This window comes from Mustela nivalis, assembly GCF_964662115.1.
Source record: "Mustela nivalis genome assembly, chromosome: 4".
NCBI classification, from domain to species: Eukaryota; Metazoa; Chordata; class Mammalia; order Carnivora; family Mustelidae; genus Mustela; species Mustela nivalis.
The window spans coordinates 65,947,781-65,974,745 of NC_139023.1; the positions used below are offsets into that span (position 1 = coordinate 65,947,781).

The 26,965-nt window shown below is 44.3% G+C and overlaps 1 protein-coding gene across 8 annotated transcripts in view; it reads right to left on the bottom strand.

The window, feature by feature from the left end:
* Window positions 1-26,965, bottom strand: part of GRK4 (G protein-coupled receptor kinase 4) — a 110,513-nt gene that overhangs the window by 40,540 nt on the left and 43,008 nt on the right. For 7 of the 8 annotated variants that reach the window (XM_082727091.1, XM_082727089.1, XM_082727095.1 and 4 more), the window contains 5 exons: window positions 23,913-24,013; window positions 14,845-14,937; window positions 13,732-13,795; window positions 10,092-10,232; window positions 3,760-3,950 (listed from right to left, as the gene is read on the bottom strand). In XM_082727091.1, coding sequence (XP_082583217.1) covers window positions 3,760-3,950; window positions 10,092-10,232; window positions 13,732-13,795; window positions 14,845-14,937; window positions 23,913-24,013 — 590 coding nt within the window. The remainder of the gene's footprint in view (window positions 1-3,759; window positions 3,951-10,091; window positions 10,233-13,731; window positions 13,796-14,844; window positions 14,938-23,912; window positions 24,014-26,965) is intronic. The other variant, XM_082727092.1, reaches the window with a different exon arrangement.

Here is a 26,965-nt window from a genome sequence, read left to right on the forward strand (position 1 = left end):
AGCCAAAGACAGACGCTAAACCAACTGAGCCATCAGGTGACCCCTAAACAATGAATGCCTTAATTAAAAAACGCTTTACTGCCAACCATCATCTGAGCTTTCAGCAAGCTGTAATCTTTTGCTGCTGGAGGGTCTTACCTCGATGCTGACAGTGGCTGAGTGATCACAGTGGGGGTTGCTGAAGGTTGGGGTGTCTACGGCAGTTTCTTAAAACAAGAGAATAAATTTGTTGCACTGATGGACTCTTCCTTTCCCAAATGATTTCTCTGCAGCAAGCGGTATCTGGTAGCATTTCACCCACAGCAGAACTCCTCTCCAAATTGGAGCCAGTCCTCTCAAGCCCTGCCACCTTATCAACTAAGGTCATGCAATGTTCTAAGTGTCTGTCCTTGTCAGATTTCAACCATCTCCACAGCATCGTCACCAGAAGCAGACTCCAGCTCAAGAAATCACCTTCCTTGCTCCTCCACAGAAGCACGTCCTCACCTGTGCAAGTGTTATCCTGCGAGGGCAGCAGGTCACTCGCCTCTCCAGGCTCCACTTCTGGTTCTCTGGCTGTTTCCACCACATCTGCAGTGACTTCCTCCACTTGGTCTTGAACCCCTCAATGTCCTCACCAGCGCTGGAGCTCACTTATTCCAAACTCCTGTTAGTATTGACATTGAGCCATGGGAACATTTTGGCGTCTGGCATGGTGAATCTTTCCCAGAAGATTCTCAATGTACCCCACCCAGATCGAGTGGAGGAATCACCATCCATGGCATTAACTGCCTTGAAAAATGTGTCTCTTAGATGATAAGACTTCCAAGTCAAAATTACTCCTTGCTCCATGGGCTGCAGAATGGACACAGTGTTCGCAGGCAGGGAAACGGCACTCATCTCGCCGTATGTCACCAGAGCTCTTGGGTGACTGGGTACAACTTCAACGAGCAGTCATACTTCAAAAGGAACCTTTTCTTCTGAGCAGTAGGTCTCAACAGTGGGCTTGAGACGTTTGGTAAATCTCACTGTGAACAGATATGCTGTCGTCCAGACTGTGTCGTTCCATGGGTAGAGCATGGGCAGAGGAGAGCTAACACAATTCTTAGGGGTTCTAAGAATTTCCAGAATAGTAAAGGAGCACCGGCTTCAGCTGAAAGTCACCAGCTGCATTAGCCCCTAATGGGGAGCCAGCCTGTCCCTTGAACCTCTGAAGCCAGGTGGACTTGTCCTCCGGCGAGGACAGTCCAAGATGGAATCTTCTCCCCAGATAAGGCTGTTGTGTCTACATGTAGAGAATCTGCTGTTTAGGAGCCACCTCCATGGGCGATCCAAGCTGGATCGCCGGCAGAACTTGCTGCAGCTTCTCCATCAGCTCGTGCTGCTCCCCCCAGCCCCTCTGTGTCTCCTTAAACCTCATGAACCCACTCTGCTAGCTGCAGAATTTTCTTCTGTGGCTTCCTCACCTCCCTCAGCCTTCCTGGACTTGAGAGTCAGGGCCTTGCTCTGGATTAGGCTTTGGCTTAAGGGAATACTGGGGCAGGTCTGATCTCCTATCCAGACCACCCAAATTTTCTCCCTATCAGCAATGAGGCTGTTTGGCTTTCTTACCATTCATGTAGTCCCTGGAGTAGCGCTCTTAACTTCCTTCAAGAACTTTTCCTTAATATTTGCAATGTGGCTGTTTGGCACAAGAGGCCTACCTTTCAGCCTATCTCGGCTTCAGACATCCCTTCCTCACTAAGCTTAATCATTTCTAGCTTTTCATTTCAAGTGAGCTATGTGTGACTCTTTTCACTCGAGCACTTAGAGGCCATTACAGGTCATTGTTTGGCCTAACTGCCATATTGCTGCGTCTCAGGGAACAGGGAGGTCCGAGGAGGAGAAAGAGGGAAACAGCCGGTGGGTGAAGCAGTGAGAACACGCACAACACGCACTGATTACGTCCACTGTGTGTGGCAGTGAGCGCTTTGTGTGGTGTCCCCAGACAAGGACGCTGCGTGTGGCGCCCCCAGACAAAAATGACAGTAAAATCGGAGATCAGAGATCACGGTCAAAAGTATAATAATAAAACAGCTTGAAACACTGCAGGAAAGACCGACACGTGATGCAGACATGAGGGGAGCCCACGCGGCTGGAAAAGCAGCACAGACAGAACCTGCTCAGCACAGGGTTGTGACAAACCTTCCGTCTGTAAAAGAGGCAGTGCGTGTGAAGCACAGTAAGGCCACGAGCAATGAAACGAGGTCTGGTGCACATCTTCACTGAAAGCAAGCAGAAGGGCTTACCTGCACTGAACTGCACTGAACTCTCAGGTGCTCCCAGAATGAAAGAGGATTCAAGCTCCTCCAGGCCTGCTCCCTGCTTTGTGGGCCACCTGTCTCTCCTTGTGAGTGTGGTGACATGGCCTGGGTCCACGGGAATGGCTCCCAAGGCAGCAGTCTGCCCCCGGTGCACCACCTCAGAGGCACTGCCCAGCCCCATGGCCAGGCCCATGATTCGGCCTTGGAGAGATCTTAAGGTGCCTCCAGGCAACGTGAGACAGAGCCAAGAGTTCGTGAGAATAGGGATCCAAGAAAGGGCTTCTGAGATGCTTGCAGCTGGAGTGACCAGCCCTCCAGTGGGACAACACGGGTGCTCTGAGGATGCCCCCGGGGAGCACACACACCCATTCTCAAGGGTGGGGAACTTAGGGATGAGCTACACTTTCTCTGAATGCAGGCGGAGGGGCTGCAGAGAAGAAAGGCCTTCAACCAACAGGCCGCATGTGCAAGGGTATGAAGATGTGAGGACACTCAAGAAGTATGAGTACATCACAAAAGCAGACAGCCCCCATTTGGGGTGCAGGACACCCAGCTGGAGAAACCAGAGGGGGTGGCACCATACAGGGTCAGGAGAGCCAGGCCCACAGGGCTCCAAGCTAGGGATGCTATGACAGGATGGGATCCACACCACAGGAAAGCCTGTCATCAGTTGCACAGAGCAGGAACCGGGGCAAGACTGGCATCAGCGAGACCATTCAACTGTCTGCCTGCCAGGTAACCTGAGGAAGACATGAACTAAGCCAGTGACCCCAAAGCCTGGATGTAGGGAAACATCCAGGTCTGATTTGGTGAACAACTGGATGGGGTAGGTGAGGGCAGGGGATACACAGACCCCTTGGAATGTAGGGGAAATGGCAGGGTCAGAAATGGTCATAGGCAATGGTCCACACCTGAAAGTAGATGTCCTTACAGAGGTGAAGGGACAGAGCTACACAGGGAAGGGTCGAGAAGGGTGTCAGAGCTCAGGAGCTCCATACCCAAAGGGTAACTGGAGGGACTGCTTTCCCTAAAATTAAATATTTGATCATACTAATTTAATTCTACCTATTAAATTTTCTTTAGTGAATTCTAAGATGCAAAATATTAAAATAAAGTATTATTTTGAGACATTTAATTGTTACACTATTTTGCTGGAACAGAGCCCAGAGTCCTAAATAGAACTAATTTAGAAATGGGCTCTTCTCATGCTTACATGAGTTAACACTGCCTATATTTGATCAACTTAACAAATAAAACCGACCTACTAGAGATCAAAGAGAACTAAAATGAAAACCAAGGTCCACTGCTGATTGACCATATTCCCAACGGTGGGAGTGACCAGACCCTATGTATGGCCACCAAGGGCTCCACCACAGCCCTCCTGCCCAGGCACCTGGGTGGCTGGAGGGAGCCCGGTGGGAGCCTAAAGCTCAGGATGAACAGTCTCCCAGGCCCCAGGAGTTCATGCTGTTCTTACCTGTACACAATTCTTTCCCTCTGCAAATCCTCCAAGCCACAGCATAGCTCGGCGGCATAGAAAATAGCTCTCTCTTCCTCAAAGCCAGGGTTGCCCAAGTTGTGGATGTGAAACTTCAAGTCCCCTCCATTCATAATGGTTAGCACCAAGCACAAGAAATCTCTGGTTTCGTAAGTGTAGCACAAACTAACCTAAAGACAACAGCATAATAAAAAACAAAGCAGAGACACCTGCTCATTCCTTGGTGATTTCCTCTATTTGTGAACATTATTCACACACTCCGTGTTAGGTTTATCACGACAACACCCGAATCCCATATGCTTCACCGAAATGCATTCCATGCATCTGGGGCTTCTTGGACATTTTAGCTGTCCAAGATCTTACAGAGTTCTATATTAAGAGGAGAGAACTTTCTATAGCTAAGTGGGTAGATGGCAAAACTTCACAAAGACACTTGGGATCATGATTCATCAAAGGTATGCTCTAATTGTTGAGCACTTATGTTCCACATTTCTAGAACACCCATGTTCAGCATACAAGTTAAATTAAAATTAATACCCCCTCCCCCACAGTGCAAGAGAGGTCTTGCCCCTGCACATCCTTCCAGCATTTCATGTTGTCAGTCAATGCTGCTGAAGGAATAGTTGTCTCTTATTGTGGTTTTAATGTGCATTTCTCTGTATATACAAATACAGGAAACACTTGTCATACTTTTTCATATATTTATTCATTTGGAACTACTTGTGTGAAATACCTGTCCAAGTTTTTTGCCCACTGTTCTGTTGGTTTGTAGGTCAATTTACACACACACACACACACACACACACACACACACACACATCCTGCTGGGATTTTGATTGGGGCTGCATTTAATCCATTTAATCTATTTATCAATTTGGGAAAACAAATATCTTCATAAATTTTATCTCCTAATCCATAAACCTGGTATCCTTCCATTTATTTCATCTTCTTTAATTTCTCGTAATGGCATTTTAGATCACAGTGTAGAAGTTTTGCACATTTTTAATATATTTTTGCCTAGATTATGATGTTTCTTGATGCTATTGTAAATGGTATCAATTACAAGTTTTAATTTTCTAAGTATTTGTGGCTAGTATTGTATCTAATAACTTGGCTAGATACACAATAAATTATATAAAAAGTGTTGACCTGTCCCTGTGCATAACCATGTTGTGGGCAAGCCAGGGTGGGCTGTGGGAAGGAGGTTGACACAGGTTCAGGTCATGACCCATTGATCAACTGTAAACATAGAGGAAAAAAATATAATCAAGGATGAAGGAAAACTCACAGAGGTAATCAAAAACTACATTCAGACAAATAAAATGGAAATCAACTTTTCAAAACCTATGGGACACAGCAAAAGCAGCTCTAAGAGAGAAGATTATAACAACACAGGCCTTCCCCAAGAAGTAAGAAAAATGCCAAATAAACAATCTCACTTTATATCTAAAGGAACTAGAATAAGAACAAAGCCCAAAGTTAGTAGAAGGAGAAAATAATAAAGATCAGAGTGGATATAAATGAAATAGAGATTAAAAACAATAGAAAAGATCAATTAAACTAAAGCCTGGTTCTTTGAAAAAATAAATAAAATCAATAAACTTCTAATTAGATTCATAAATAATAAATATATAATTCTTTTAAAAATTAGAAATGAAAGAGAAATTACAGGTGACACCACAGAAATACAAAGAATCATAAAAGATCAGTATGAACAATTACACACCAACATACTGGACAACCTAGAAGAAATGGGTAAGTTCCTAGAAACCCAATCTTCTATGACCAAATCACATAAAAACAGAAAATATGAACATACCAGTTACCAGTAATGAAACTGAAGCAGTAATTTTAAAACTCCTAAGAAACAAAACCCCAGGACCACATACCAAACATTTATTTTTTTTTTAAGATTTTATTTATGTATTTGACAGAGAGAGAGAGAGAGATTACAAGTAGGCAGAGAGAGGCAGGGAAGCAGGCTCCCCATTGAGCAGAAAGCCTGATGCAGGGCTCTATCCTAGGACCCTGAGATCATGACCTGAGTGGAAGGCAGAGGCTTAACCCACTGAGCCACCCAGGCGCCCCCCTACCAAACATTTAAAGAAGAGTTAGTACCTATCCTTTCAAACTATACTAAAAAAAATTGAAAGAGGAAGGAAGGCTTCCAAATTCATTTTACAAAGCCAGAATCACCCTGATACTGAAACCAGATGAAGACACTACAAAAAAAAAAGAAAATTACAGGCCAGTATCCCTGGTGAACATAGATGTAAAAATCCTCAACAAAATATTACTAAATCCAATTCAAAAATATATTAAAAGGATCAAGTGGGATTTATTCCAGGGATGCAAGGATGGTTTAACATCCACAAATAGATCAAGGTGGTACACCATATTAACAAAATGAAAGATGAAAATCATATGGTCATCTTAATAGATCCAGAAAAAATTTATGACAAAATTCAGTACCTATTTATGATAAAAACTCTCAATAAAGTGGGTATAGAAAGAACATACCTTAACATAATAAAGGTCATATATGACAAACCCACAGCTAACATTATCCTGAATGGTGAAAAGCTATAAGCTTTTCCTCTAAGATAAGGAACAAGACAGAGATGCCCACTCTTTACACTTTTACTCAACATAGTATTGAAAGTCCTAGCCATAGCATTTAGGCAAGAAAAAGAAATAAAAGGCATCTAAATTGAAAGGAAGAAGTAAAATTATTTGCAGATGACATGGTGTTATATATAGAAAACCCAAAAGACTCCACCAAAGAGATCTGAGAACTAATTAATAACTTCAGTAAAGTCACAGAGTACAAAATTAACATACAGAAGCAGGTTGTGTTTCTATACACTAATAACAAGCAGTCAGAAATAGAAATTAAGAAAACAATCCCAGGGGCACCAGGGTGGCTCAGTTGGTTAAGCATCCGACTCTTGATTTTGGCTCAAGTCATGATCTCATGGGTTATGGGATCAAGCCCCACATCAGGCTCTACACTCAGTGGGGAGTCTGCTTGAGATTCTCTCCCTCTGTCCCTCTCTCCACTCACATGTGCACACTCCCTCTCTCAAATAAATAAACTTATCTTAAAAAAAAAAAAAGAATCCAATTTACAATTGTATCAAAGTAATAAAATACATAGGAATAAATTTAACCAAGGAGGTTAAAGACCTATACTCTGAAAACTGTAAGAGACTGAAGAAAGAAATTGAAGACAACATAAAAAAAAACAGTAAGATACACCATCATCACAGATTGGAAGAATTAATATTGTTAAAATGCCCATATTACCCAAAGTAATCTACAGATTCAGTGTAATTCCTATCAAAATACCAATAGCATTTTTCACAGAACTAGAACAAATAATCCTAAAATGTGTATAAAATAACAGGATTCTGAAGAGCCAAAGCAATCTGCAGAAAAAAGACCAAAGCTGGAGGCATCGTGACCCCGATCTCAAACTGTATTACCAGGCTGTAATGAAAATAGTATGGTATTGGTATAAAACAACCACACAGATCAGTGGAATAGAATAGAGAGCCCAGTAATAAATGCATATATATAGTCCATTAATATATGACAAAGGAGGCAAGAACATACAACGGGGGAAAGAGAGTCCATTCAATAACTTGTTTTGGGAAAACTGGACAGCCACATGCAGAAGAAGGAAACGGGACCACTACCTTTTACTACACATAAGAATTAACTCCAAATGTATTAAAGACTTGAACATAACAAGTAAAACCATAAAACTCCTAGAAGAAACCATAGGAAGTAAGTGCTTTGGCATCAGTCTTAGCAATATTTGGGGTGGAGGACACAGTCTACTGAGGCAAGAACAACAAAAGCTGAAATAAATGGGATTACAACAAACTAAGAAGCTTCCGCACAGTGAGGGAAACCACCCACAAAATGAAAAGGCTACCCACCGAATGGAAGAATTTGCAAATCACGTATCGGATAAGGGGATAATATTAAAAATATATTTTTTAAATTAACATGAAAAATAACCTGATGGGAAAATGGGCAGAGTACTCGAACAGATGTTTTTCTAAAGAAGACACACCGATGGCCAATAGGCACATGAAAAGACTCTCAACGTCACTAACCATTAGGGAAAGGCAAATCAAAACCACCATGAGATGTCACTTCATGCATGTCAGAATGGCTAGCATCAAAAGAACAAGAAATAACAAGTGTGGGTAAGGATGTGCAGGAAAAGGAACCCTTGTACACTGTTGAGGAAATGTAAATTGGTGCAGCCACCATGGAAACCAGTGTGGAAGTTGCTCAGAAAAGAAAAACAAGGGGCACCTCGGGTGCTCAGTTGGTTAAGCATCTGCTTTCAGCTCAGGTCATGATCCCACGCTCCTGGGACTGAGCCCCACATCGGGCTCCCTGCTCAGTGGGAAGTCTGCTTCTCCCTCTCCTCCCTGTTTGTGCTGTCTCTCGCTATCTCTGTCACTATCTGTCTCTCTCTCACAAATCAATAAAATCTTTAAAAAAAGAAAAAACAGAAATACCATATGATCCAGCAATTGTACCTCTAGGTGTTTATCCAAAGAAAATGAAGACACCGATCCAGAGAGGTTATCTGCGCTCCTAGGTTCATCGTAGCCTTATTTACAACAACCAAGACACGAGAGCAACTTCAATGCCCACCCACAAATGAAAAGATACAGAAGATGTGGTCCATACAGACAATGTGATATGACTCAGCCATAAAGAAGGATGAAATCTTGCCACTTCCAAAACGTGGACAAACGTAGTGGGTATGATGCCCACTAAGTGCAATAAGTCAGCCAGAGAAAGACAAATGCCATATACTTTCACTCATATGCAGAATCTTAAAAACAAAACAAACTAATAAACAAAACCGAAACAGACTCTGGCGCAGAGAACAAACTGTTGATTAACAGAGCAGGAGGGGCTGGGGGACAGAAAGGAAGCGGAAGCGATTAAGAGGTACAAACCTCAGGGCACCTGGCTGGCTCATTCACAAGAGCATGCAACTCGATCTCGGGCTCATGTGTTCAATGTTGCATGTAGAGATTACTTAAATAAATAAGCAAACTTTAAAAAACAGAGGTACAGACTTCTAGTTATAAAATAAGTCAGGGAGATGTAATGTACAACATAGGAAATATAGTTGATAATACTGGAATAACAGAGTGGTGATAGATGGTAACTAGACTTATCACAGGGATCATTTCAAAATGCATGAAAATATGGAATCACTACGATGTACACTTGAAATTAACAAGATATTGTTAATTTTTCCCCATTTAGGGTAAAAAAGGATGAAGGAAAATATTTCCAGGTTTCTTGGGACAGGCCAAGAATACAGAAACAAAAATATTTCCTTTAAACAGAATAAACCATAATAAACATAATAAGTCCCTTTAACAAAGGTAGATTATGGATTTCTGTTTTTCAAGGTAGTTACACAAACATATTGGAAAGAACTCCATGACAAGCCAGTTGTATTAAAGATTTTCGTGGAATGCACGAGGAAAGACCTGTCACGCCCACAGGGAAATGTAGAGGACGGCAGTGCAGGCCACTCTGTGCAAAGTCTGTCCCCCAGCACAAAGCAGCAAACCTCAGTCCTAAGACAGAAGTGATTTGGAGGAAGTAAGCATGACACCACAAGTCCTTTCCTAAGTTTTCTTTCCCTCTCCCCTTCACACAGACCCACCTATTGCCACAGATGCTCCAGGAGACACGAAGTGGGGGACAGTAGCTAAGTTTGGGGATGAACATCACAGCACCTCATGCACAGCACAGGGCATGGGAGAGTCCCGGTTTCACCCCAGCCCCGCTCGTCTGACCCCTGCCTGACACGGAGAAGGTGGGACTTGACACTCCATACGTTTGGGGAACCCTAGCCGAAAGTGAGCAGTACATTGGGCTGGTGTCAGACTGCGGTCTCACCGAGACAAGGACTCAGGACAGTGCCTTCAGGCTCCAGAGGCAGTGGTCCCACAGCCCAGGATGAGCACTGCCTCCTGGGAGAGGGGAGGGCCCTGACTGGTAACAGCCTGATGCGGGGTGTAAGGAGAAGCCCACAGACCAGGCCCCACTGTTTTGTGTTTGTGTTCAGTAAGAAATGGATAGGGAAGAGGCCACCAGCACAACCAGACTGTCCCCGGTCTCCATCCCCACCACCAGCCCAGGCAGCCCAGCCCACACCCCTGCCGGCGTGGAGGCAGTGCCGGTGGGCCCAGTAGCAGGGATGCCCAGGAAAGTGGTCCTCACCGCACCATCCCCAGCAAGGACTAAACCCAGATACTCACTACAAATCTGCTATGCACTTTTTCTAGGATTCTCTTTTCATTGAGAGCCATGGCTTCACCTTTCCTCCTCTTTATTCTTTTTTTCTCTAGCTTCTTACATGCATACATCTTTCCTGTAGCTCGCACTTGACAGGCACAAACCTAGTTTTTAAAAAAGTGGAAAAAAGGTTTCTACACACCTGCCACCTCTTAGGCCGCCACATCACCACTACCACCAGCAACCAAACCCCGTTTCTCCAGGATCAGCCCCACCGGTGAAGAGTCGCAAGGGGCTAGTGGACTGGACAGGGGAGGAAGGGGTCACGCTCTGCTTGCTGCCCACAGGTGATCACAGCATGTTGGGTCAGCCAGGGTCTCCCTGGGTCCTTCAGTCCTTGCACAAGACCACAATGTTCAAAACTAAACTGATTCCTCTTTCTTTTAAAAATTTAAGAATATAAGAAAAGATATTGCATAGAATTCATACACTTTCATGCTTAGTTATTAAAATATCATTTACACATCACTTACCTTCCCACTAGGAAAGAATGTCCAAAATCACAGAAGTGGAGATGGGGCTATAATGAGCTCCCAAGTAGCTATCCCACAGCTTCTGGGCTATCAACATGGGGCTACCTTGTTTCCTTTGATTCCCATCCACTGCCCGAGCACCCATACACACAGACACACACACCACACACCTACACACACCTGCCACACACATACCACACAAACACTCACCACACGCACCTCAGACATACCCACCGCACACACACACATGCACACACTCCCCACACACACCTACCGCATACCACAGGCACGTATGCACCTCACACGCAGAACACATGTACATACCACACATACACAGATACAGTCTCCTTATAAGCAAACATGAAACATGTATCATTTTAATCCATCAGTAACATGATCTTGATGATAAAATGTAAAGTTCATTGTGGAAAATAAAGTTCATTGTGGAGAAGTACTAGTAAGGACAATGATAAAACTCACTGGAATTCCAAGATAACCATGTAGCCATGTGAGTCCTCCTAAATTTTGGGTGGAGAACCTGACCTTATATTATAGAATAGAAAATATTTTATAATCTCCTGTTTTCATCTTACAGTGTGACTGTTTTCTCACCATTAAAGTTCTCCCAATATCTGACTTCTCCAAAATTTATTTACTCATTTTCTCACCATTAAGTCTTGACACATTAATCTTGGTATATCTCTTTATCACAAATTCTTTTTTTAAGATTTTATTTATTTATTTGACGACAGAAATCACAAGTAGGCAGAGAGGCAGGCAGAGAGAGAGGAGGAAGCAGGCCCCCTGCTGAGCAAAGAGTCCGACTTGGGGCTTGATCCCAGGACCCTGGGATCATGACCTGAGCTGAAGGCAGAGGCTTTAACCCACTGAGCCACCCAGGCGCCCCTATCACAGATTCTTTTAAGTGGAACTGCCAAGTTAAAGAAAGAGAAGGGAGAAGAAGTAAGAGGACCGGACACTGTACTCTCATCTGGACACGAAGAACCATTCGCAGCAGGGATCGTCTCCCTGTCATGGGGAGGAGGAAATGGGGAGGCTGCAGTCACACAGCAGGAAGCAAGCCCAGTTGCTGCCCACGAGTCCTCTCCACGGATCTGTGCTGCCTCTGCGGCCATGAGCGCAGAGACACCACCAACTCTTTAACCTTGGTGCCGCTGCAGGACCCTACAAATCTATTCCGGGGGACTTGAAGCCTCTAGGAAAGCACTGTGGTCAACAAACTAAGACCAAAATGTTTGTCCTAGCAAACTCACTGAAAGAGGTGTTAGCATTTGGAAAAAGTAAATCCACCACTGGAATTTGGACTTCAAAGGCATTGAGGCTGTCTGCATTAGGGTCACGGGGCTTCCTCTGACAGGGACACACAATGGAAACGGACTATTTGCTCCCCCACAGACTCAGTGTAACAAATGGCACGTCAAGAACAGGTTTGTGAAAAACCAGAACTGTGTATCCATCCGTACAATCTTTTGTGTGGAAACACAAGTAAATGTGTTAAAAAAAATAATCTATAAATATAAATACACCAAGTCTTTCACAACAGTTAAAATTTGCTAACACGTTACTACTGCGTCCATGGCTAAAACCTCCATGTGGCTCTAACTAGAACTACATTCTTTTGTAAACACAAGAGCTTGGACCATCCTCTGTTCTTGGACAGAATCTGAGTTCCACATTTGGACATCACGAAAGGCAGACTAGCACAAATTAAAAAGCACGAGTAAATTGTCTGCTTGAGGAGGTATTCAAGCAGAGGATGCATTTCTTACAGAATCTCTGGCCTGGAACGGTTATAGCAAGTGTGTGGACGGCTCACTGGAAATGCTCCAACAGGTCTCCAGAACTGTGTCAGGCACAACACTGCTCTTCTTCCCCTGAGTAATGGTGATGTGAGCCGATGTCTCTCTATACCGGAGCCTAGATGGAGGATAGGCCTCCCTTGTGGGATGAGGCCTCTTAGGTCTGCTTCCTAATGCACGTTGAGGGATCTCTGAGGCTTTGGTTTAGGCCTTCCCTGGGAATTTGGGAGCATGGGTGATTTCAATCACAAGCTGGCACTGAATATGAGCACTCCAGACAATAAATGAGGCAATTAACACCTCTTTTAATGACCTAACCAGAACTGCCTGTGATTCTTTGTCCGATCTGCACAACAGTCTCTATCTAGGAGAGCCATCATACTGGATCATCTACCAACCAACCATCTACCACCAACTACCTAAGTAGTTTTCTTAGGATTTTCCTAAATTTACACATTTTCTAGTATCTTTTGATATAGGTGTGGAAGCACATACATGTCCACATAGAGTTGAGATTAATAAGCACATTCAATAATATACTCTGTACTACATCAGCTTTTAGGCTAGTTTTAAATTATGGTAATAGAGCAACAGAAATTCGGCAATCAAAAGAAATAAAATCTTGCCGTTTGCAATAACGTGGATGGAACTAGACGGTGTTATGCGAGCAAAATAAGTCATCAGAGAAAAACAATTATCATATGATCTCCCCAAAATGAGGAATTTGAGAGGCTAAGTGGGGGATTTTGGGGGGTAAGGAAGGAAAAAATGAAACAAGATGGGATCAGGAGGGAGACAAACTCATAAGACACTCTTAATCTCACAAAACAAACTAAGGGTAGCCAGGGGAGGGGGTATAAAGAGTGTGGCTGGGCTATGGACATTGCAGAGAGTATGTGATATGGTGAGTTCTGTGAAGCGTGTAAGCCTGTACCCTTGGGGCATATAATACATTATATGTTAATTTAAAAAAATTTTTTTTAAAAAGAAATTTGGCAATATGGAAAGAAACATCTTTTCCATCAGGACAAACTGAGCTTGAATGTCAAATAATCGGATGCGGGGAAATAACTTTTTAAGAAACATATAGTGAAAAAAAAAATCATGAAGATCTGAATCTTCTAAAATCAGGTAGCAAAGTACTTTTGTTTGAAGTTTCAATCTTAATTCTCATGATTGGCTAAATCATTCCCAAAATACCCAGTAAGGAAATAAAGGTATTGGTAAAGCTGACACATTCATGTCTCTCAGGTACCTTGCTGTTTTACTTTTCTAGAAGTATTGCTTATAGCTATTCCCGTATTACTTACCTCACCAAATCCGCCTTTTCCTAGAACTCTGTAATGTCTAAATGTGTCCTTTGTTACTGGTTGCCTAATTTAAAAAAATAAATAAATAAAAGCTTCAGTTTCAGGTGTCACATCACATTGTTATTTTAAAAGCCAAAAGCCTACCTAGCTCCTGTCCTGGCCTTCCTTATGACACTGCGCTGTTCAAAGGGAGTGCCTGAGGCAAGGGTTTCCTCAGTGGGACTCCTTCCATGACATTAAGAGAATTAAGCAGGGGCACCTGGGTGGCTCAGTGGGTTAAAGCCTCTGCCTTCCGCTCAGGTCATCATCTCAGAGGCCTGCATCAGGCTCTCTGCTCAGCAGGGAGACTGCTTCCCTCCCCCTCTCTCTGCCTGCCTCTCTGTCTCCTTGCGATCTCTGTCAAATAAATAAATAAAATCTTAAAAAAAAAGAGAGAGAGAGAAATAAGCAAATGCTAACATTGAAAATTGACTGAAAACACTGAAGATAGATCTAGAACGGTCCGATTACCCTGACTAGTTAAAGGAAGGTCAGCAGCTAGTCCCCATCACGACATGGTATGTATCGGGCCTATGGGAGAGCCTCGGAGGAAAGCAACAATCTACAGCGCAGTGCCCTATGGGAAAAGAACCTCAACCCAGGTGTTGATACTCAACATCTCAAAAGAAACTCGAATGAAGCAGAACTGGAAATCTAACCAATCAATAGCCATTGTCAAAACCACACTGACTGAGCATGCCCTTCGTAGGCAGCTCTAGAATTACCTCTGTTTTCAGGGACCTGACGCTCATGAAAGTCAAGTCCCTTGACTGAATCTATGCGGCTAGTCCCGCAAGACCGAACCAGTGCACTTCAGGTTCTATTTCTGTGAATCTAGAATATGTTTTATTTTCTAACTACTGTGTCCATAGGGCTGACTGTGATTTTAAAAGGAGAGAAAAGAGTTAACTAAATCAGAAGAAATTACATAACACATATTAATAATTTCTGTGCAATACCATATCCAGCCCAAGATTTCCAATATTATCTTGAGAGATGGAAAAGTATACATTAATCAGTATATATTGTGAGAAGTTACTACTTGTTTTTGTTGAATTTTAAATCAGAACATACCTTTCCAACCATTTCCACTGTAGAAAGCGAGAAAAATATGAGCTTTCTTTGTATGCTTCAAATGGTTCTCCACTTAAGTAATTATGGACAATTCTAGAAAAAGATTTTACGTAATTATATACATTTATTGCATTACAATATGAAAATAACTGTTTCAGCATATTCATCAACACTGGGTATGGGAAGTCAATCATTTTACATAATTAAATACATCAAATTTTGCAATTATAGAATTCCACATTCATTTCTGATGTTATCAGTAAAAATATGAAGGCAAGAATTCAAAAGAAATGAAATTGTTTACCCTCCCAAACTCAAAGTTTCTTTTTATATATATGTATTCAAGGGGTGTGTGTGTGCGCGTGCACACATGCATCCAAGCGCCTGTGTTTCAGTAGGGTTGGTAAACATTTGGTATATAAGATTAGAATGAGTATCTAAATGATTATAATAGTCATATTGTAGAAAATGTTAATATGTGACAGAACCTTTTTTTAACATTGAGACTAAAGCACCCAGTGAACTATGTTTTTATTTTTATTTATTTATTTATTTTTTAATTTTATTTATTTATTTGACAGAGAGAAATCACAAGTAGATGGAGAGGCAGGCAGAGAGAGAGAGAGAGAGAGGGAAGAAGGCTCCCTGCTGAGCAGAGAGCCTGATGCGGGACTCGATCCCAGGACCCTGAGATCATGACCTGAGCCGAAGGCAGCGGCTTAACCCACTGAGCCACCCAGGCGCCCCTTATTTTTATTTTTTAAGATTTTATTTATTTGACAGAGAGCGATCACAAGTAGATGGAGAGGCAGGCAGAGAAGGGAAGCAGGCTCCCCACCAAGCAGAGAGCCCAATGTGGGGCTCGATCCCAGGACCCTGAGATCATGACCTGAGCCAAAGGCGGAGGCTTTAACCCACTGAGCCACCCAGGCACCCTCCAATGAACTATTTTATGCTATATATTTCCAGAAGAAATTTTAACAATTAGCCATGCTCCTAAAGTTTTATTTAGAATTTTATAAAATTTATACAATTGTATATTATTACAAAATGTATACATTTTATATTATTATTATATATAAATATTATTTTATATCTATTACAGAAGTAATAAAATTCTTATTTGTAGAGTAGGTAAGGGACAGAATGTAGTCTATTATTTAAAACAGTTCATTAGGGGCACCTGGGTGGCTCAGTGCCTGGCGTTCCCAGAACACCTCCCCTGGGAGAAAATATACTCAGGACACTTTGGTGAAGGTGGTGTCTGAGTTGAAGTAGAAGTCAACCAGATGAAGGAAGAAGGAAAGGATCTCCCAAGCATGGACAAAAACCCAAATGGGAAAAGATCATAGTTTTCATTGGGAGCTGCTACTAGACCTGCTACTAGACTCAAGAGGCTTGGGAATAATTCCAGCATTTTTACTGACTGTTAGAATTCTTAGCAAGCCACTTGATTTTACTTTATTTTGTTAAAGGAGGTTATTAAAAAATTCTTGGCCTAACTAATATTATAGCACAGTGATTCTCAGAATGTGTTCTAAGGATCCCTATGGACTTGGGGGGTGGGGTTAACAATGTAACTATATTTGTGATCATGCTAAGACATCATGTGCCTTTAAAAACCAAAAACCTTGTTTTCACAGAGGGGTTTTCCAGAAGCACAAGACATGTGACATCATTGCTCTGATGGCTAGTGGAAGGTTTGTGTCTTTTTTAAAAATGTAAGCCAAAGGCATGCCTGGGTGGCTCTGTGGGTCAAGTCTCTGCCTTTGGCTCAGGTCCTGGTCTCAGGGTCCTGGTCTCAGGGTCCTGGGATTGAGCCCCACATCAGGCTCTCTGCTCAGCAGGGAGCCTGAACCCCCTCTCTCTAGCTGCCTGCCTCTGCCTGCTTGTGATCTGTCAGGTAAAAAATTAAAAAAAAATTTAAAAAGATTTTATTTATTTATTTGACAGACAGAGATCACAAGTAGGCAGAGAGGCAGGCAGAGAGAGAGAGGAAAGGAAGCAGGCTCCCTGCCGAGCAGACAGCCTGATGTGGGGCTTGATCCCAGGACCCTGGAATCATGACCTGAGCTGAAGGCAGAGGCTTTAACCCACTGAGCCACCCAGGTAACCCCAAAAATAAAATCTTAAAAAAAAACAAATGTAAGCCACATACACAAAAGTTCTTTGGGTCCTCAATCATTTTTAAGAGTGCAATAGACATCAGAAGGTGTCCAAATATCAGAAGATCTGACACTGCTGCTACATATATTTGGAGACCTGAGCAGTGTTCTGCATGCTCCCTCAACCACCTCCTCCTGTCGCAGTAGAGCGAGAGGGAGGCCCTGCTCCCTGCCTTTAGGAACACCTTTGCCTTCTGAGCACCTGAGCAGCCCAACTCCAAGTCTTTATGGACCAGGGCAAAGATTCTGATATTGTCGACTTGGTTAAATCATCCTTGCAGAGGTGTTTGCGCATTTCCATGAGAATGAGCACACAATATCAACTTATTCTAATATAATTGTCTATTTCAGTCTGTATAAATGAATAAGCTGATGACTACTTACCAGTGCTTGTCAGTTTCACTTCCTAATACTCCTCATCTCAAAAACAACAGACTCTGCCCCACTGGTCTAGTCCAAGAAATAAACCTACTGAACACATTTTTTTTTTTTTTTTAAGATTAATTAATTATTTATTTATTTGACAGACAGAGATCACAAGTAGGCAGAGAGGCAGGCAGAGAGAGGAAGGGAAGCAGGCTCCCCACTGAGCAGAGAGCCCGAAGAGGGGCTTGATCCCAGGACCCCGCGACCACGACCTGAGCTGAGGGCAGAGGCCTTAACCCACTGAGCCACCCAGGCGCCCCTGCACACACCTTTTTAAAAAGATTTAATTAATTAATTTATTTTTTTGAGAGAGAGAGAGGGACAAGCAGACAGTGCTGAGCCCCATCCTGAGGCTCCCCACTAAGGCAGCTGTGCTGCCTCTCACTACAGCTTCTTTCAGAAAACAGCAGGGAGTCTAAAGGAAACATTTATGTTCATTATGCGGCATCAGTACTCTGGAATCCAAAGTGAGGAAGAAGGCTTTTGGGGCAAGGAAGGTTTACAATATGGAAATAAGCCAGAACAGCAGGGAACTCTGTAAGTCCTTGTTCCTGCAGTGGATCCTGCTAAGGTCCCTGTTCGCCAGAGCCTGGCACAGCAGCTGGCCAGTGACAGGCACTGAGTTAGAATATAAGGAATAAACCGCCATCAGTCAGGTGAGCTAATCAAAACAGACTGAGGGCTAAGAACTAAAACTTATTTAAATATGAGTGACTTTTAAGTCCCTATCTTGAAGTGGATACACAGAGCAGGAGCCAGACCTGTGGGTAGTCTGACATGGTCATGTATACCACCCCGTTCTTGAACAACAGGACGGAATTGGAAAAGTGCCTAATCAGAGGGTTAAAAATACGAACAGATTTGGTGAACAGACATATCAGTGAAGAACCTAAGGCTAGAGGTAAAATGAGAAATCAGGAAACCAGCTTGCAAGTGCTAGGAAGTGAAATGTCGTCCACACTAGAGAGCTGGATCCCAGCGACAGCACAGGTAGCCCTGTGCGGACACACAGCCCAGACCTAGGGGCAGGAAAGGACCCTTCTGCCCTGCCGCCAGGCCAGCCCTCTAAGCAGCGTGACTTCCCCCGCATGACCTCAGGGGCTTGCGGACATCGGTCTTTGTTATTCATGGTGTGTACTTTCCACAGCTGAAAATGAGATGTGCGTATTCCCTGGCACAGGGGTGGCTGGCTTTCGGAATGGTGAGTCACGATGATGTGTGCTGCAGACTGAGTGTGTGTCCCCCCAGAAGTCCTAGGCTGAAACCTAAATCTGAGGGTGATGGTATTTGGAAGGTGGAGCCTCTCTGAATGGATTTGGATTTGGGCTCTTATGAAAGAGACCCCAGAGAGCTCCCCAGTCCCTCCTGTCACATGAGGCCACAGAATGCTGAAGAGGGGCCTCCCCAGAGCTGGACTACGCTGGCGCCCTGGCCACAGGCTTCCAGCCTGCAGGGCTATGGGAGACAGATGTCTCCCTGTCTGTGGTATCTGCTACAGCAGCTAGACAGACTGAAATAATGTGCTTCTGGCAGTGACCTTGAAAAGGCCAATGATAGATGGCCTGCCTTGCCCCAGTGAAGCTGCTCCTGGAGGAGGTCCTGCTCTGCTGCCTGTAAGTATGTCAGCACAGGGGACTGTCTCCAGCCTGTGGCTATCCCCTTCCATCCTGCTCCTGTCTCTAGGGTGTCTTCCAGGGGTTGGGCCAGACCCTCAGCCCAGGATCCTTTACTGAGGCTCTGCCCTACTCCCGTCATCCTCAGGAAACATGGACGGGGCAGTGTTGCCGCACACTGCCTACGAAGAGGCACAGCCACGCGGAAATGACTGACGACCTGAGATGTGGCACAGGGGCAGCCTGGCTGCTGGCACTCTGTCTCAGAGCACAGGGGACATACCCTCCACTCCATAGCTGCTGATCTCTACACCAGGGAAACACACATCTCTGAAACAAGATGCAGTTCTTTGGTAATTCTAAATCACAAAGGAATACTCTGGGCAGCACAGAGTGACTGATCACAACCATGTTCTTCCAGTTGCTGACGCCCACTGTTGTGCACAGGAGGGGAGAAGCTGAGGTGTTGGAGCCAGACAGGCCTACGCCCACGGTGTGGATGTGCCCCACACAGGTGCCACCCCTAGGAGACGCCATCACAAGGGCCTACGGGATCTGGTGCTCTTCCCCGTGTCTACAAACTAACATCAACATCCAAGAGGGCAAAAACACAGTATCTGAAGTGACTACTTAGGAATTCTTAGATTTTTTCTAGCAGTTTCTGCAAAATGAAAATGGCACCAAAAAGTGGGATCTTCGCAAAAGCGGCATGCAAACCAGGTTGGTGATGGCCCTTCTCGGCGAATGCATCCGTTGCGGATGTTGGCTGCTCTGTCCTCAAGCAGCCTGCCTCCCACCCGCTGAAAGGCCTGGGGCAGGTTACCAAACCTCTCTGGTCTCCATCCCCCAAGCTGCCGGATAAGGATAATGGTCATGGCCACTTCCTGTCACTAGGCGGAGTAACTCAGTTCCTAAGCCTCCCTGTCTGTTGTTACCATGGCAGGTCTCTCACCGCACAGGTACAGGAAGGAGCTCAGGATGTGTGCATACTGGGGAGAAAACTTGGAAGAGCAAAGGCATGCGCTCAAAGATTGGCCCCTTCCAGTTTCACAAATGGCTCACGTGAAGCCAAGGAGAATTTTGATTCTTTTATTTTTTATCATCATTTTTTTAACTATAAGTCCAGTATAGCTAATATATTTACTTCTCACTACGAAACACGAAAACTACAGTCATCAGAGACCCGAGGCCATGCCTGTCTGCTCTACCAGAGAAGCGGTCAAACAAGCAACGCCTTCTCGCAAAGGAGGCCCACGGCACAAACCCTCATATTCCACTCATGGGAATAACCAACAAGAACCAGTAAAAGTTGACTGGAGATTACTAGCCTCAGAGAACAGCCCATCTTATCCATTTTCAGAGAAGGAGGCTGCTGCCAGCCAGAGAGGAGGGCTCTAGTCCAATACCGCACAACTGCCCGGTAGAAAGACAGGTTAAAACGGTTTATCTATGGGGCGCCTGGGTGGCTCAGTGGGTTAGGCCGCTGCCTTCAGCTCAGGTCATGATCTGAGGGTCCTGGGATCGAGTCCCGCATCGGGCTCACTGCTCGGCGGAGAGCCTGCTTCCCTCTCTCTCTCTCTCTGCCTGCCTCTCTGCCTACTTGTGATCTCTCTCTGTCAAATAAATAAAAATCTTTAAAAAAAAAAAAAAACGGTTTATCTAGGGCGTATGGAGCTGGTCATTTGACATTCTCACTAAGGGAATGAGCATCTTGCCCATGCTACAGCTAGCTCCAGACACTCCTGGTGCACAGGCCAGGTAAGCCATTCCCTCCCACAAGTGAACTGCATGAAGACAGGAATTGTCTGTAGTGTTTCCCCATTATCCTAAGCTTTTAGGACAGTACTTAGCACGTAATGGGCCCTCAGGATTATTTGTTGAATGAATGAATGAATTCAAATCTCGGTGTCCTAGTGTCCTGAAACATCAAGATCAGACCATGTGCTTAAGACCTCCTTGGGCATTAAATATAAACAGGAAAGAGCTTTAAAAGTACTAGCATATGAGTCAAAATGCAATTCCTGCTCTTGGTCCCTGAATGGGCCTCTCTCCCCGTGCACCGCACCGCAATGCACTGCTACTACAAACACCTCTGTTCTCCTGAAGCCTCCCACCCTATCCCTGTCCCTGCTGGACCCCGCCCTTGGCCTCTTCAGAACAGGTATGTGACCTCTTGTGCCACTGTCACTCTGTCTGGCATCTGTCCCCTCCCTCCCCCAGTGCAGTTTCAGCTTGGGGCCCTGTACTGGAGGGAGGGGACAGAACCAGGCAGTAGGCGCAGAGGGATGCAGAGGGAGAGAAGAAGGGAGGCTGTGCCTATCTGCTCTCAGTGCACTCCTCTCTTCAATCTCCACTCTGTGCATATGCCCAGGTCTTGCCTCCACCCCCACGGCCTTGGTCACATCTGCACAGGGGCTATGACCCCAGATCCTGCCTCCTGTTCCTCTCCAGGAACACCCCAGTTGCAGCTGCTAACATCTCAGCTCTGCTTGATGTCCAGAAAAGAACTCAAATTCAAATGTGTCCCCAAAGAAACTGTATTGTCCTCCCTAGCCCAGCAGCCTCACGGATTTCTCTGAAATCCATTCATCTGTCTCCATGATGACTATCACTAGGCAGGCTAGGCCACCATCACCTGAACAACTGCCACAGTGAAATGGGTCACTCTAATTGCTCTCCCTGGCTCCCTGGGCCTCCATTCCTCTTCTGTCAAATGAGGGTTGACCTCCAGAAGGTCATGTGAGGACTCCTGTGTGAACACTTGCCAAGTGACAGAAAGGGTACCTGGGAATAAGGACCAGGGAGAGGGAACCATGAGGACCCTCTCCCTGGCCCTCTTGGGGTGAAGCAGCAGCAATCCTTGACCAGCCCCTCCCCTGCAGGTCTCTGTGCTCCCTGGCCTCCTCCTCAGCCTGCAGGGAAAGGTCTCTGTGAAGGCTCTTCTCGGGGCCCCAGGTTAGGAGACATGCCCTCAGCACTCCCTCCCTGGCAACTTACTCAGCGCCTACAGTAGGCTGAATAATCAATGACCCAAACATACCCAGGTCCCCATTCCTGGAGCCTGTGACTATCGCCCTTCCTAGCAACAGAGATTCTGCAGATGACTGAGTTAAGGAGCCTGAGATAGGAAAATAATCCTGGATTATCTGAGTGGACACTAAATGCCATCACATGTCACTGAAAGAGGGAGGCCAAGGGAGATGTGGACGTATAGAGTAAAAAAAGTCTTCCAAAAGTCAGAAGCAGAGACAAAGTTGAGGACACTGTATGGCTGGTTCTGAACGTGGAGTAAGGGGCCACGAGCCAAGTAATGTACTCTTGTAAGCCGGAAAAAAACACAAGAAAATGGATTTTCCCCTAGATCCTCAATGGAGCAAGGCCCTGCGGACAACATGATTTCTGCCCAGCGATACTGCTTTCAGACTTCTGACCTCCAGAACTGAAGAACATAGATGTGTGTTGTCTTAGGCCATCAAGTCTGTGGCAATCTGTTATGGCCCCAATAGGAAACTGACACAAATTTCTCTATCATTCCACTTGGTATTAGCTCCCTATAAGTAGAGAATCAACTCATCCTTGCTTATCATTTTACTCCTGAAAACTAGATCAATGACAGCGCAAAATAGGTGCTTAATATTTTCCGAAAAAATAACAATAAACTGAGGCTCTGCAATTCCTATTTTAAGGCCCGTAGGAACGAAAACTCAGTCCGCAATGTTTTATCTTGTTCTCTAGCATAACCTCGACCCAAAGAAGCAAACTATCATGACTTGAAATGCTTCTCTCAAACAAATATGTTGAGTCCTAATCCTGGTGTCTGAATATTGGCCTTACTTGGAATAAGGGTCTTTACAGATACCATGAGTTAAGATGAGGTCATACCGGAGTGGAGTTGGCCCTAATCCAATGGGACTAATGCTCTTCTAAGAAGAGGAGAGAACACAAGGACAAAGATAGCAGAGGCTCAAATGCTGCAGCTGCAGGCCCAAAAACACTAGGGAGACAAGCAGGGACAAGGAAAGATCCTGTCCTCAAGAGGCCTGACTTCAGACTCCCAGCTTCCAGAACTGTGAGAATAAATTTCTGTTGTTGATTTGAGAGCAAGACAGAGACAGTGAGAGAACGAGTAGCAGGGAGGAGAGGAGAGGAGGCAGAAGGGGAAGCAGGCTCCCGGCTGAGCCAGAAGCCCAATGTAAGACTCCTTCCCATGACCCTGGGACCATGGCCTGAGCTGACTAAGCCCCCCAGGAGCCCGGAGAATACATTTCTACTGTTTTGTGCCACCAAAGTTTGTGGAACTTTGTGATGGCCGCCCCAGGAAATGGACACAGCACTGGACAGAGAACCAGCATGAACCAGCCTCTGTTGAATGGACCTTAGGAGAAATGACACCCGAATGCTGCCTGACTGGGCAGAGGACTCCGTATTCTGGGCCAGATCAGTCTAGAAACCATTCTTTCTCCCTGTGTACATCAGAAGACAGATTTAGTCAAAGTGCTTTCACTTGGAATTTTCTTGTCTGTTATTGCAAACATCTAGAGAAAACATGCAAGTGCCTAGGGCTTTAAAAAATAACACTTTATGGGTATCCTTTCATCCCAGACACACATATTTCAGAAGGCCGACTGGAGGGTCAGGGACCCACAAAGCTACACACAAACACTGGGTCTCCATGATGTGACCCACTTCAGTGCGTCCCTTCCATCTGTGTAATTATCACCCCTCATGCACATCTCTCCAGTGAAAGTGACTGTATTAACTGGGAAAGTTCTGTAGTAAGAGCTGGTGTCATGCAGAGAGCGGCCCTGTAAGCCCCCGTCTGCTGTCAGCCACATGGCTGTGTGGGGTGGCATGGGCTGCTTACCTCGTGCATTCCTCGAAGACGTCCTTGCCGGGGTTCTGTTTCAGTCTCAACCGACATTCTTTCAAAACACGGGCAGGTATTTCTGGTAAAGGGGTTGCTGCCTTTTTGATATAGCACAAACCAAATGCATGATAGTTAGTGATTTCATAATTTACCAGCTATAAACAAAACCTAATGCTTACTGTAGAAAAAAAAAGTAGAACATGGCGCCTGGGTGGCTCAGTGGGTTAAAGCCTCTGCCTTCGGCTCAGGTCATGATCCCAGGGTCCTGGGATCGAGCCCCATATTGGGGTTCTCTGCTCGGTAGGGAGCCTGCTTCCTCCTCTCTCTCTGCCTGCCTCTCTGCCTACTTGTGATCTCTGTCTGTCAAATAAATAAATAAAATCTTAAAAAAAAAAAAAAAAAAAGAAGTACAACAGTGAGAGCCTGAAATAAGTCAAAGGGCCACCTTCACCTGCTGCCCTGGTGTCATTTTCCGGAGTTCACTGTGTTCTCCACCTTTTCAGATCTTTTTCTAAGCAAATCGAATCAGAGTGAAAAGCAAGTTTTCTAGGAAATATCTCTATACTGTATCCATAGCAGGATTATGTACAATATTCAAAAAGGTGGGAGCAACCCAAGGGCCCACTGACAGATGAATGGATGAACACCATGATCCATCCATGTAGGGGAATGTCATTCAGCCTCAAGGAGGAGGGACGTTCTGACCTGCTACAACATAGATAAACCTTGAGGACATTATGCCCAGTGAAATAAACCAGCCACAAAAGGACAGATACTGTATGATCCCGCTTCTATGAGGTCCCTCAAGTGGTCGGAATACTAGAGACAGAAAATGGAATGGGAGGAGAAAGTGGGAGCTGTGTTTCATAGGGACAGAATTTCAGATCTGTAGGAGAAAGAAAGTTCAGGAGATGGATGGTGGTGAAGGCTGCCCACAACATCAGTATGTATAATGCCACTGAACTGTGCACTTAGACATGGCTACGATGATCAACTTTATGTCTTTTTTGTCACAGTTAAAAATGTAGGGGCGCCTGGGTGGCTCAGTGCGTTAAACCTCTGCCTTCGGCTCAGATCATGATCTCGGGGTCCTGGGATCAAGCCCTGCATCAGGCTCTCTGCTCGGCGGGGAGCCGGCTTCCCCCTCTTTCTCTGCCTGCCTCTCTGCCTACTGGTGATCTCTGTCAAATAAATAAATAAAATCTTATTTAAAAAATGTAAACACATCCACATGGACACAAACCCTCAGAAATACACATTTTTTTTCTCACACAAATGGGATAAAAATATATATGTAGTTTTGTAAATATGTGCTGCAACCAAGAAAGCTACTATATTTTCCTAAAGACTGCATGGTTTTCCAGAGGATGTGTTTATTTGTCCTTCTGACACATTCTAGCTACCCATTTCCTCCTCTGCAGACACCACTGCTATGTATATCTTTGTACCATGGTGTTTTTATAAGACAGATTCTTGGAGGTAGAATAACTAGCTCAAAGGATACCTGTCTCTTAAACATTGATATTCATTGCAAAGCTGACCTCCAAAAAGGCCCTACTACTTCACATTCTCACTAATTATGTCCCTACACACCAGCTTCCCATTCTCTTAATCCTCAACTAGAAAATTCCAGAGAAAGAAAACACATAACAAAACTAATGTCCAGAGTTATTGAAAAAGATACCCAGATCATGTTCAATTGCACATTTAATTTGTCATTAGGCATGAAAAATGCATTCTAGACTGATTTCTGGCAGTGGTATAGCTAAGCTAACACAACAAAACTGGGTTTTCTACAAATCAAAGAAATACTTTCATCAAAGTTGAACTAGTGATAGAAATATACAATATAGAAAACTCATTTTTTAAAAAAGATTTTATTTATTTATTTGACAGAGAGAGATCACAAGTAGGCAGAGAGGCAGGCAGAGAGAGAGGAGGAAGCAGGCTTCCCGCTGAGCAGAGAGCCCAATGCGTGGCTCGATCCCAGGACCCGGAGATCATGACCTGAGCTGAAGGCAGAGGCTTTAACCCACTGAGCCACCCAGGCACCCCAATAGGTGTCATTTAAATGATCTAACCGAAATGAGGCATTTTCCCATCTTTACTGTGTCTGCCTTTGGCTCAGGTCATGATCTCAGGGTCCTGGGATCAAGCCCCGAGTCAGGCTCCCTGCTCAGCGGGGAGCCTGCTTCTCCCTCTGCCCCTCCCCACCCCACACCCTGCTTGTGCGCCCTCTCTCTCAAATAAATAAATAAAATACTTATTAAAAAATAAAAAAGAAGGAGAGATAAATATTCACCCAGGCAAACAAAACTAAAGGAGCTTATCACTAAACCAGCCCTGCCAGAAATATTAAAGGTGACTTCAATGGAAAGGAAAGACTAAAAAGGATGGTATGAAGGGAAGAAATACAAAAGCAATAAAAATGAATACTTCTGTAAAAACAGTCGAGAAACTCACAAAATAAAGAAGATGTAAATATTACATCATAAACTCAAAATGTGGGAAGGAAAGGAATAAAGAATGGGTTCAAACTTAAACGACCATGAACTTAATACAGACTGTTGTAAGACGATGTTATGTATTGCCCTAATAGGAACCACTAATCAAAAACCACTAATAAATATGCAAAGAATAAAGAGAAGTAAATTCAAATATATCACTAAGGGAAACCAGCAAGCTATCAAAGAGAAAAAGACAAGAAAGGATGAGAGAATATCTTCAGAAACAACCAACAAACAAGCAATAAAATGACATTAAGTATAGATCTATCAATAGTTACTTCGAATGTAAATGAACTAAATGCTTTAGTCAAAAAATACAGGGTGACAGAATGGATGAGAAAAGAAGACCCAACTATATGCTCCCTACAAGGGACCCATTTTAGACCTTAAGACACCAGCCAGGGAAAGTGAGGGGATGGAGAAACAGTTATCATGCAAAGGCTTGTCAAGAGAAAGCCAGAGCAACAATACTTATCCCAGACAAAACAGACTTTTTTTTTTTTTTAAGAGTTTATTTATTTGTTTGACAAGCAAGGATCACAA